The sequence below is a fragment of the Callithrix jacchus genome, chromosome 19 (genome assembly GCF_049354715.1).
Source record: "Callithrix jacchus isolate 240 chromosome 19, calJac240_pri, whole genome shotgun sequence".
Lineage (NCBI taxonomy): Eukaryota > Metazoa > Chordata > Mammalia > Primates > Cebidae > Callithrix > Callithrix jacchus.
The window spans coordinates 28160365-28173494 of NC_133520.1; the positions used below are offsets into that span (position 1 = coordinate 28160365).

A 13130-nucleotide genomic window follows, 5' to 3' on the forward strand; every position below is an offset into this window, starting at 1 on the left:
ACAAACATGAAGCAAATAAAACGTCAGGAAAACTCCCAAGGGCCAGTTCCCCCTGTGCTCCTGCCCCAGCCTACCCATCTCCTTCCTCATCAGGTGAGGGGGACTTTCAGCAAGCCCTGGCCTTGGCCTGACTGCACCATGGCTCTGGCACAGCCACCTGGACTTCCCAAGGCTCTGTCTCTGTCTGGACCTACCAAGCACAATGCTCTGTCCCCTCTCTTGGACACTACATTTACCAGGTCATTTGTGAAAAATTCCTAGTTCCCTAAATCTCTTAAAATCCAGAAAGTGAGAGAAATAAACAATTTAATGATGGCTTCCTTGATTTCCACACAACTCTTAAGACAACAGGACAGTTTCTCCCCATGCACTGGTACAATCAAGTTCAGGGACAAGAGGCGACCCAAGGACAGGGGCCGTGGCGTTCAGATCCACGCCCAGCCTCTTGAGTCTCGTGTTCCCACCGTCTGGCTCAGCAACTGTGGATGCTGGGAGAGGAGGGACTGCCCAGCCCCCTGAAGTGCAGGTGAGAGGACCGGCAGTAGAGTGTGCATGGGCACTCCATGCCTGGGTGGGGGAAGTGCACGGGGCACAGGAACCAGCCTCCAGGTGCACGCTGAAGACCACCATGGGCTCAGGGGGCCCAGCTCTCCCATCAGAGCTGTCCTCAGGGCTGGAGCTGGGGCTGAGGCACTGGGGCTGGGAGGGAAGTGGTGGTAAGAACCACCGCAGAAAGGAGCACATGCTGAATGCTGGGCTAGGCTTTCCTCCCAGACACTGAGTTCCTGAAGACCCAGCTTCATCGTCCAAGGATAACATTCCCAAGACTCGGAGCTGGAAGGTGGCAAGGGTGGAGACAGGAGAGACAGATGGCATCCGCTCCTGAGGCCACCTCGAATGTCTCCATTCCCTTCTGGCCTGCCTTCCCCTTCCCTTCAACCCCAAAGACCCAAGGAGACAACAGAGATCAGAGACCCCATCACTCTTCCCTAATCAAAATAGCCAAGCACAACATTTCTGACGTCAGGGAGAAGGAGGAAAAATGCCATGGGCTTTTAAAGGGAAGACTGGCACTGAGGAAAGGAAGATGCAGCCCCGCTTTGTCCAGCCTGGAAGCTGGCAGCCATGGCGCTGGGGCCTTGACCCAACCACACCGGCCCATCTAGCTGAGCATCTTGTGCCGATCGAAGACTGTCTTCCGCTGCTCCTGCACCTGCAGCTTCCACCGCTGCTGAGCACCTTCCACGCGCTCCAGGACTGTGTTTGCTCGGGGTCCCCCGAGGGATGCAGTGGCTGCTGCCATAGAGCGAGCATCCTGTAGTGGGAAGAAAACAAGAGAAGCTCTGGCACTCCAAGCCAGGAGGGTCTTGGGTCCTGAAAGTCTGACGTGGGAAGAATGACCTTCCCCAGACTGGGAGGCTGTGGGCTCACTGAGGACCTTGCCTTGTCATCCACAGAGCTGAACTCAGTGTGCCCAGCCTGCTGCAGGCCTTGGTGTCTGCAGTATCTACAGGACAGGGCCCCTGCCCCTCCCTGAGGCCTGGGAAAGGAAGCACTCCAGGAAGAGTAGGTTCTGCTGGGGTCCCAGTTCTGCAACAGAGCTAGCTCAAATCAGGTTCCTAGTCTGAACCCACCCCTCGCCATGCCCCACTCTACCATTTCTAACTCTCAAGAAGGATTCTAAGCATAGGCTTCAAGACCTCACTTAGAGGACAAGATGACACTCGCTATTTGAGGAAATGCACTCAGGTGCCCTCATGGGCTAGTTACTAGGCTGGAGAACTCCCCTGCCCTCCCCACCATTGCCCAGGGAACTGGAGGAAGGCCCAGGGGCTAGGGTCTGGCTATCCTGAGATGGCAGCACATCTGCTCGACATGGGAGGAAGGGGCCTACTGAGGAGTCTGCACAGAACTAGATCCACGGGATCTGTTTCCCTGGGAAAAAGGGATGTGACATCACTCAGGGAGTCTGGCAGGGATGGACATTCAGAGCTGCCCCAGCATTCCCTTTGCAGAGTCCACTCTGGCCCACTCCCTCCTTTGATAGCTGAGGACCACTCAGCTTCCTCCCTATCTGCCTCTGCTGATTCCCTTCCCCTTTGCTTTCAGAACTGTTGCTGCTGTCAAAAGCGTCCTCCCCTAATTACCACTTCTGCCTCTGAAGCTCCGGAGCCCATGCATTTCCTGCAGGACCTGAACCTGATCTTTGGAGAGAATTAGAGCTGAGGGCCAGGCCCGCACCCCCATGGGGATTTCCTCCCTAGCTCTCCCTGCCTCTCATCTCCTGCCACACATCTCTTAAGGGATTAGTGCGCTTCTCTAAGCCCAGAGCCGCCTAGTAAATGCAACTCTGCTTCTAATGCTCCGAGCTGGCACGGCTTCTGTCACCATGCAGCTGCCAGGCTGGGGAGAAGGGGGGTGGTGAGGTGAGGGTAGGGTGGACAGAGAATGAGCTGGCAGGGAGGAGGCTGGGAGGGGTTCTTTATCGTCCTCTTGGAGCCCTGAGGACTTCGTATTGTGAGCACTTATCTCTAGGCTGTGTTAGAGGTGGACACTGCCCTCTGGGATCCTCTTGTCTAGGCCCTGAGAAAGGCTTCCTGTGCCAGGCTAGGTGAGGATCAGGCAATGCCTGAAGGGCAGGGGTGGCTGTGTCAGGCAGGGGGCATATTGAGCTTGGTATTAGAACCCCTGGATTCTGTTCCTAGTCTGAGGACCACCTGCCCCTTCCCTCCTTAGACCCCCCTAGGCCCATGTCCCAGGTGGAACCACAGGTCCACGGCAGGGCTGAGAAGGAGTCATGACCTCAGTCACTTCTGAGGCTGTGTGTCCCAGAACAAGTTACTTTATTTCTCCAAGCTTCAATTTAATATAATAAATCTAGTCACTGAGACTTTTTTCTGCTACACAGTCATTAGGAATTATAGTTACCAAATTATCTAACACACACAGACACACACAAAGTGAAAAAAAGTTTCACAAAACAAATCATTCTGATATTCTTTGCTCTGTTCCATTTTATTTTTTAAAAACTCCTGGTCATGACTCACAAAATTCATTTCATGACCTAATGGCTTGTTTGCAATACCCTGGTTTATGATTAGCAGATGGGTATGGCACAGTTAAATGACATACATATAAAGCACTTACTATCCTGGCTGTCACAGAGCTAGGGCTCAAGAAACGTTTGCCTTCCTTCTTCCCTAGGATTGATTACTGGTATCAGACCCTAGCAATGGAACCTACTAGGCAGTAGGCTGGCAGCCTGCTATCAGGAAAAAACCTGTGAAAACTGCTGTGGCTGTGCCCCTTCTTCTGGTTCCATGCCTTCCCCGTTCACTGTGCTGACTGAGTTGGCCACAGTGCTAAGGCCAAGCCTCCACCCAGTCCTGCCGCTGTGTGGCCGTTTACACGAGGTGGGCACTAAAGACCCATATAGGAAGCTGCTGGCCCACCAGGACTTGGCTGTCCTGGCTCCGGGGGCTGGCATGCCTTCTCTTCCTCTTTCTATTCCCAAGCTCATCCCTTCTTGGACTGTCTTTTTCATGGCAGGGCTGCAGTGAGGGGCGCTAGGCTTAGAAGGGTGGGGCAGTTTTAGCTCTGCCTTCCTTCCACTGCTCTGCTTCTCAGGGGAGCATCTTGAGGAGGGGAAGCCAGGCAGAGCCAAGAGCAGAGCATTAAGGGAACATGCTGAAATTCACCGCATTACCACAGTATCATTTGTTTTCCCTTCATGTAAAGTCTTAACAAACAGCTCCTAAGTGGGGGAAAGCTGCCACTGAGAGGCTGTGTTTCCATCGCTAATAGTCTGATTAAAAGGTATTAAAGACTCCGCATCTGATTCAGAGAAAGCCCAGAGTGGGGCCTCATCCTGCTTGCTCTGCTGCAAGTATGGCGGGTGCAAGCAAGAGAAATATCACAAATTCCCCCTCTCCCCCTGAGGCTGGGCCTCTGGGTAACTCGGGAACAGAAGGGCAGTTAGGAGGGGAGGCGGGTGGAGCCCTCCCAATCAGGAGAAAGAGCCTGGACACAGATGGGTTCCCAGGAGGTCCCCGAGGGGACCAGACCAGGGTGACTATGACCAGTGCCACTGTGAGCCAGGCACTCTCTCAGCACTTTACAGATTATTCCCAGGCTCACAACACTGGAAAATGGGCAAAACCATCCCATCTTGTAGCTGCAGAAAATGAGGCTCTGAAAGGTGCATCATCTTGCTGCCCGAGGCTGCACAGCTGTTCAGTGGCCAAGTCGGAATGTGAACCCATGTATGTCTATCTCTTATCCTAGGACCCGCTGGATCCTTCTTTGGCTGGTTTCTCCTAAGAGGGAGCCAGCGTGGACAACCAAAGAGACAGGTTAGTGTCTTTCCCCACAGCAAGAGCAAGAACAAAGCACCTTCAGGAACCAGTGCTCAGGACATAAAGCGAGGCCCTCCTCTCCAGCACTGGGAAGACCCAAGTAACTGTGGATAAGCCTGAGCTGATCAAGCCAGCCCTGAGCCCTTCAGGCCGTCCCAGTCCGCCCAGAGGCACCGGTTCTGAGCTGGTATTGGACTTGGGCCAAGTCTGATGACGAGGACACAGAGGGAGAGAGAGAACTCCACCTCAGGCAGCTAGCTCTCCCCTCTCTGGCTGCTCTTCCTCCCTCCTCCCCAGGCCCAGGCACAGGAGCAGGACCAGGCGGTCTCGTCACTTACCAGCCACTCAGCAAAGTATGGCCCAAGTGCAAAGCCCTTTAGCAAGGGACTACACGGCCTCTCTGAGTTTTCCAAGTTTGACCCAAATCCTTGCTGCTGTTGCCAAGTCCCACTGCACCTCTGCTGTGAGGCTCTGCCTGCACGCTGCGGCCAGAGCCACCTTCCTATGACACAGCAAATCATGCTGTTTCCCTGCTCAAACACCCAGCTGGGATCCAGCTTCTCACAAATAAAAGCCCGCTGAACCTGACATCCAAGGGCACTCCCAGCCTCACCTCCCTGCTTGCCCCAGCCCTCTGGCCACACTGGTCCATGCGTCTCTCTCTACCTGTGGTGACCGCCTCACTCAGGCCCCTGTGCACGCTGTCCCCCAGGCTTCCCTCCAGCAATCATCATGCTACGTAAGTGTTAACACCTAATTGAAACAGCACACTCTTAAGGACGGGCAAACACTTTAGCTTCCACACACACGATCACAACAGTTATGCCGAGGTAAAAATGACGTCTGTTCCAGATTTAGAAAACTAAACCAGGACGTCAGCACCACAGACAGTGGCAGGGCTCGAGCCCTCCCAGGACTGTGATTTACTACAATGCTGTGCCGCCCGGACTGGGGGCTCTAGAAGAGCCTGTGGAATTGCATCTTTCTATCCTGCCCTCGAGGGAGGAGGCCATCTGCATTGCCCTCATCAGCATGTCTGTGCCATGTTTCACTGTCAGCTCCCCAGGCCTGGGGTCCTCAGCACACAGCTGTCCACCCATGTGCAGACAGGAGGGGAAACTGCCCCTCAGTGGCCCGAGTCCCCTCCTGGGTGCCTATGTATTCCAATTCCCATCATCATCACCACCTTTCCTTCATTTCCCTGCAGACTCTCTCCCAAACGGGGGCCCAGAACTCTACCCACTGCCCCAGGAGGGTGAGCACTTTGAAGACCTCTTCAGAGCTTGGGCCCAGGCTGTGAGCAGCGACATCCCCAGCCTCAGAGAAACCATGTGTCTCTTCAAAGAGGGCTCAACCTGCACATCTAAAACAGCTCTGTTTGCCGTTTCTGCCCCAGCAAACATGCTTGCTTCCTCCTTTCAAAGGGCGTCTGAGCCCAGGGATTAGGCCTAATGCTGCTGGAATTCCAGGGGAGGCAGCGCCCAGCAATCAGGGCCCACTGAGGCTCTGCCAACGCTTTCAAAGGGAACATGACAGGCTTTCATCTCCCTCCATGAACGGGGCTGCGGCTGAGCGGGGGAGGCCTCCCCTTCCTCTTCCAGTTCTCTACCCCCAGGGCAGGAGAGCTCCTGGCCAGAGGAATTGGGGAGAGGGAGCCAAGGTACCCCTCGCCCTGAGAAAATGCCCTGCCGATCTCACCTCTAACTAGGTCCCAGACTCCTGGGGAATAGGGCCTGAAAGCCCCTGGAGCCTAGAGAGAATTTTCCTTCTAAAGTCACCGAGTTGTACAGGCCTAGGCGAGCTTTCAAGGTACCCCAGGAGGCCACGTCCAGACTTTGTTCCTCTTGGGGTGAAACCCAGAGACACGGCCACAGCCTAGGTGCTGCTGCTCAGCTGAGTGCCTGCCCCCCACTCCCACATTTCCCCACATCCCTTTCCTCTGTGTGCTGAGAGGGGCAGTAGACCATCCTTCGCCGTCCAGAACTAGGGCCACAGGTCTATGTAAAGACAAGCTCCGTGAGTTCTGTCCATCCGAAGTAGTACCCCATTCATCCTCCCTGCAGTTTACTGGTCACTCTCCCATCCATCCTGAGCTGGCACTGAAAATCCCCCTCTACCATCAAGCCTTCCTTCCCAGACTAACACAGAGGGAAGGGTAACTTCCCGACCGCTTGTCTAATAAAGAGGGACCTCCCAAGGCACCTGACTTCCTCAGCTGACCACCCATCTTAGGAAGCCAGATCTTACTGCCAGCCTTTCCGTCTCCTGCTGGCTCACCTGTTTTTGGGGCTTAAACGCCTGAGGGCAGACATGACAGGCTTTCATCTCCCTCCATGACAGGGGCTGCAGCTGAGTGGGAGGCCTCTCCTTCCTCTACCGGTTCTCTACCCCCAGGGCAGGAGAGCTCCTGGCCACAGGAATTGGGGAGAGGGAGCCAAGGGGTCTGTGTAAACCTCAACACTGTGCCACCTACAGGTCTTCTGAATATACTGAGAAAAGCAGAGTTGCTGAACCATAGACACCTGTGACCTGGAGACCACACAGAATCACAGGAGGTGAGGGGATGGAGAGGTGATGCCAAAGAACGGGACTGGGGGCACTTCCTTACCCAGTCAAGGGCACCCGATGAGATCTACCTGCCCCAGGCCACAACCTGCCAGAGTTGGCTGCACCCTAGGTCAGAGTATCAAAGAATAAACACAACTTTTTATGAATTTTCAGAACCTCAGGTGAGAGGTGAGGGGGTGTCATACTATCCATCCCAGGGCTGCAATTTCCCCTCCAGCCGGGAGCATGGCTCTCCAGCTTCTATGTACTGTGCACTGTCACAACCTACTGTCCTTCCAGCACCTGCTATAGGTTCCCAAATCTAACCCCTTCTTCCAAGGCCCCTCATACAACCAGGCTGCAAATGAGGAGCACCCCAGGTCTTCTGGGGGTAAGAGAGACCTGGCTTCAGACCCAGGGATAGCAAGCTGCCCTCCCCGAGCTGCCCTCCCTCCAACTCCCTAGCTAGGACAGCAGGAGACACAAGGCCATGCCCCAGAGCCATGCATTCCACGGAAATCACTGGGCTGCATCTCTCAATTACTACCCCAGCCGGGACTGCAATTACCACATTACCCCTAATCACTGAGTGTTTATTAGCGATGCTTCTCCCCTATCAGAGCTGCCATTACTCTACATTAATAACCAGGTAGGCACACGAGGTTTCCTCTTGAACACAGACCACCCAACTGCCAGTGCCACCACCTCCCAGGCCCCAGCTCCAACGGGGCAAGGCTCATCTCCTCTGCTCCACCTTTGGCCAAACTCATGTCAGCAGGAGGTTAGAGGAAAACTGGGAGAAGTCCAGGCATGTATAAAGGGGGGCAACACAGCCTGCGGGAGCAGCCAGGCTCCCTCCCCGACCTGCCCTTGTCTTCACTGTTCATGCTGGCCCAGACCCACATCACCCACGTAGCCTCACACGTAGACTTGAGCCCCTGGGTCCTCTTTTTGGTGAGGAACTGGCTCATGGTCTTGCAAGGGAGCCCAGCCCACCTACCTCACAGTTAGACCACGCTGTCTGCAGGGAGACCCCTAGCTTCCAGCTTATACCGTGTTAGTGTTAAATCTCTCTGCCCTGGGGGAGGCTAGGCTGTCTCCTACAAACTTCTGAAGGCAGCTATCCTGCATCGTCTTCCGTTGTTTCTAACTTCAAGCTGAACAACTTTCAGTTTCTTCAGCTAATTCTCCCAGGACTAGCTGAGGCACTTCCCCACTCGATATTCCTTATGCATATGCATGAGTTCACTCAGGGCACTGCTCCATCAGTCAATAAACAGGAATATCCTCCAGCAGCAAGGCCCTGGGGACTGAGCTCAGAGTGGAAGCAGCAGGCAACCCCACCTGCTTCGGCTGCATGCCTCTGAGCAGCCTGCTCTGCTGTCTCGTGCACCCAGCTAGCGGGTAGGTGAGTGTGTAAAGGGGGAGCCCGAGGCACCTGGGAATGTGCAGTCCTTACTCCGGCAAGGAGACTCCCCTAGACCACCTGGGGAGTGTGGGCCTTATCATGACTCTGCTCAGCACGGATATGCACGTCTCACTTCCATGAAGAGCCCTTCACCTGAGCCTTCCTGTCCCCCTGGGTTTCCTCTCCATGGCATCCTTTTTAGGATGAGGATGAATGGGAAGATGGTGAGAGCGCCTGTTAACTGTGCTGGGCCTGGTCCAGGCCCCACCAGCTCCCCACCATTGTGTGAACTCCTGCAGGTCTTGCAGTCTGTCTGGCATTAGTGGTTCCTTACGTACCTTATCAGATAAAGCCAAACCCCCTTAGCTTGACATTTGGGATCTTTAATAATGTGGCCTAAGGCTATTGGCCAGCTCTCTTTGCCACTATTCCCCCACACCCCTACCCTATCCTTACAATGCTCAATATTCCTCATACATACTCATCAGGCAATGTCCCCCGCCTGGCACCGCTGTCTGCCTCATTCCTCTTCCACTCTTGAAATCCTACATTTCCCCCCAGACCCTGGAGCAAGTGTTCAACAGATATTTGTGGAATCACTGAACCAACGAATTAACCTGCCGCATTCCAGTCCACTAGCAGCTTGTCACCAGTGTCCGAGCACGTGGGGGATAGTACGTGTATCTATGAGTGACTGGCCCTGGTTGGTCACATCCCCTCTGCCTGGCAAGACAGTATAGCAGGACAACACAGCTCCCCCGGATTGTGTACTGAGGCTGCCTGATGCCAGGTGTCCTGCTTCATCTGGAAGGGCAAAGGGTGTGTCCCTGCTGAGTCTGAGTGACGTGTAGGACACTAACTGGGAAAAGAGCAACTTGAAGCATGTGGCGGGGGTGGAACCTAGATCTAGGAGACGCTCCTCTGGGTTCCGTCCTGGGGACGCACACGCAGGGAGCCCAGGGCTGGGCACTCAAAGCCCTCTTACCTCATTCTCCTCCTCATTGTGGAGCTGCTCGGTGTATGCATCTGGCTTTCGGATCAGAGGGTCCACCAGCATCAGGAAGGCCATGTAGAGCAAAAGGGCACCCACCACCGACAGGTAGATGACAATGATGACCTGAGAAAGACACCAGCGTGCCTGTGAACTGGCATCTGGGGCCAGGGCCAGAAATCCATTTCTAGTCTTGGGCCATCTGTGTATGGCTGGCAGTGACTCCTCAAGTGCTGCACTGAGAAAGGGCTTGGAGGCAACGTGGGCCTAGAAGGAAAGCATGCCCCAAAGGGAAAGGAGGGCCCTACTCCACAGAGGAAGCACTCTGTCCTAACTTGAGGGAGTCTACACAGTAGGCATCAAGACAGAAGGCAGATGACAGAGGAAGAAGTCTGGAGCCTGACGTCCTGAGAGGCTCCCAGGATAGAGGTGGGACCACAGGGCCTCCCTGGCTGTAGAAGAGTCCATGATGAAGGGTGGAAAGCAATCAGAAACTAAGAGCAAGGAAGAACTGGCTGTGGAGAGGCTGGAAAGCTGCGTCCAGGAAGAGTAAACCTGGGCTGGGGAGCTCATTGCCTCTGTGGAGTACAGGACAGATGGGGCACACTGACCCATTCATGGCACGCCCCTGTGCAGAGTGGCATGGGCTGGTAAGAAGGCGTACACTGGGGGAGGAAGTCACACCTGCCCTGTGATCAGCCCCCGCAGGGAGGGGAAAGCCAGCAGCAGAACAACTCCACGAATCTCTTACACACAGTGCTTCACAAGCTGGGGTCATTTTGTTTTTACAGAAAAGACAGATTTAATGGGGCAAATTCAGTGTTTCTCAGTGTGGGTGCTCTGGGATTTTGGGTGGGATATTTAGCATCCATGGTCCCTGTAACGGTATTGGTAATACACCTCAGTTATTGGGACCACAAAAGCACCTTCACCCACCTCTACATACCCACTGGGGGGCTGTAATCATCTGAGTGAGAACTGCTGGGCTAGATCACCTGGGATCCCAAGGCTACCAGATGGAGGAGGTGTGACTCAAACCCAGACTTGCTGACTCCCTCTCAAATGCTTTTCCTAATTCTGCAACACCTGGCCATTGCCGACTTCTGATCTCAGCCCTGCCTTACCTAGACTGTGAAGAAGGGTGAAAAAAAGGAGAACCTCAGGACTTTCAAGTAGGATGCCCAGCTCAGCCAATAGCCAAGTTCCACTGGACCAATGTCCACCCTGATTGGGACATCCTGTTCATGCCTGTTTAAACAGGACAAATAATCAGACCTCTCACACATACCCCAGGAAAGTGGAAGGAGAACAGGGGCTGGGTCTTCAATAGGCTGAAGTTGAGGGGAACCTCCTAGGTAGGAGGACTGGGGAAAATGGGAGGGATTATAAAGTTGTGTCTGATGAGGTCCCCATGCCGGGAAGTTCCCTCCCTGCCAAACAGGGAGAGGTGGCGACATCTGGCTCTGAATTTCGGGTCTCAGGCATCTGGTCCCTGGAGGGTTGGGCCCACTGGAGCAAGTTCAGAGAAGGAGAAAGACAGCTCCAGAGGGGCTACCTCAGGTGGGAGGATGAAAGGAGTCAGGTCTGCACAGAGCACTGGCTGGGAGGGTTCAGGGACAAACAGCTGCTTTTTCCCTGAGTGGTGAGAACACAGAGGGCTACAGCACAGGGCTCCCTGGAACAGGCAAGAAGGACAGCAGTGAAGACCACTGCCCCCGAAATGTGTCTCAAAAGGAGAAACCTGATGGAGGACTCAGCAGTGCCTTTAAATATGAGAATGATGTTCCAGTGCTGTTTATAGACTATTCAAAGGACAAACAGAGAAATGCTACAAACTGGAACAGAAAAGGCTACATTAGGCTGGACATGGTGGCTCACATCTATAATCCCAGCACTTTGGGAAGCCAAGCACTTTGGAGCAGTCCTTGAGGTCAGGAGTTCAAGACCAGCCTGGGAAAGATAGTGAGACCCTGTCTCTACAAAAAACTTAAAAAATCAGCTGGGTGTGGTGGTGTGCCTCTGTGGTCCTAGCTTATCAGGAGGCTGAGGTGGGAGGACTGCATGAATCCGGGAGGTCAGGGCTGCAGTGAGCTGAGATCATGTCACTGGACTACAACATAGGCAGCTGAGTCAGACCCAATCTCTAAAAAACAACAAAAAAAGAGAAATGGCTATGTAATCAGTGAGCACCGGGTGTGCCAGGTGCCTGGCCCAGGATTGCTAGAGCCTGGACTAGGAGACCACAGTGGGAGGCTGGGAGTCATGAGGGCCTCTACTGGGGTGACTTCATGGCCTCTAGGAGATGGGAAGTTCTGCCTGGTGCAGAGAAATCAAAGAGACCTCATGATGTCCTTCCTTATTCCCTATGGTGGTGGCTGTGCCTATCATCTCTTTCCTGAATTTACCCAAATGATCAACGAGAACAAAGATCAGGAAAACACAAAAGGACCAGTCTGATGTCCCTCCCAGCACCCAACACCTGGCCCTAGTCCACGGCTCTGATGCTTTTTAGAGGCGCTGAGTCACTTTGGAAGCTTAATTAGACTAAGCTCCAGGAGGGCGGGCCAACCTCCCCACTGGCAGCATCTTGCACAGTGCCCAGAATATAGCGGGCACCAAAAAGAGATTTACTGGATGAATGGAAGAAGAGAGAGGAAGGGAAAAAAACTTGAAAGGATGCAGGGGAAAAGGAGTCTCACACAGCTCTAACAGGGCTCTCCCCTCTCACTGTAATGGGAAACCACTGGAAAGAGAGCGGAGAAGGGAGCTGGCTCCAGGAAGGTGTGGGATGTGGGTCCCTGTGTCCATACTAGGCCAGTCTCATAGCCATTGGAAAGTTCCAGAATAAACTGAGTTACTGTGGGTGTACGCCAGCCCGGGAGTGGGGGATGGCGTTGGGAACCCTGCTGACTGCCAGAGACCCTGACGTTACCTTGATGGTGGTGGTGCTGCGCTCTTCGTACCTGCACTCGCACAGCAGGCAGTAGGCCTCCACGTCGTGGCCAGGCACTGGCATGGGCTCCACCACGTGAAGGCAGTTGCTGCAACAGAGACAGACGGGGCTGTCAGGGCAGGGCCGCCAGAAGGTCTCCAGACCAGGGAGCTGAGAGGAAGGGGCTGGGCAGAGGTGAAGGCTGCTCCCAGAGAGGGCTGAGGGCTTATAAAGGGTTGCTTATAAAGGCTGGCAGAATCCCTTCCCAACCCACAGCCTCAAAGCCCATGGCCCTTGCACATCAAAACCAGCTCCAAACTGTGCCTATGGTGCCAGCACCAAAACCATCAACATTCAGAGTTCTGCCCCCAGCCGCCTTCCTCATCTCATGCTATGTTCTCCCTGCATGCGCTCATCTGTCCCAAAGGTTCGACTCAGAAGCTGATGGGTCTTACATCAGAATCTCCAGTCAGGGCTGCTCTCCTCCTACGAGCGACAGGAGTCACCATTTTCAAATCCCACTGAAACTATGACCTCTACACTGCCCCTGCATACCCTTTGCCCCCAACTCTCTAGTCCTGCAAATTGCCTCCCATTCCCAATGGCAGAGAGAACACCTCTCCTGTCCACTTCACTGTCCGGGTCAAATCCTGGAAATCATCCTTGCCACTGCCTTCCCCGCATCTATGAATCCACCAAAGGCCAGTGATTTTTCTTCCCTAAAAATTCCTAGAACCCATCTCCTTTATTCTCTCCCACTGCTGTGTCTTAGCTGAGGCCCTCATCCTGTCTTCCTCGGACAACCGCCCAGCCTCCGCACTGCCCTCCTGCCTCTAGCTTGGCCTAACATGTACTACCTTCCCATGGCAGCCAAGCAGTCTTCCAGAACGCAATCCT

The 13130-nt window shown here is 54.2% G+C and overlaps 1 protein-coding gene across 11 annotated transcripts in view; it reads right to left on the minus strand.

The window, feature by feature from the left end:
• Nucleotides 1-289: 289 nt before the first annotated feature.
• The window catches only part of TMEM9 (transmembrane protein 9), a 33310-nt gene continuing 20469 nt past the window's right edge, over nucleotides 290-13130 (minus strand). For all 11 annotated transcript variants that reach the window (XM_078356788.1, XM_008985380.5, XM_008985378.5 and 8 more), the window contains 3 exons: nucleotides 12234-12342; nucleotides 9296-9427; nucleotides 290-1315 (listed from right to left, as the gene is read on the minus strand). In XM_078356788.1, coding sequence (XP_078212914.1) covers nucleotides 1163-1315; nucleotides 9296-9427; nucleotides 12234-12342 — 394 coding nt within the window. In that variant the 3' untranslated portion in view covers nucleotides 290-1162. The remainder of the gene's footprint in view (nucleotides 1316-9295; nucleotides 9428-12233; nucleotides 12343-13130) is intronic.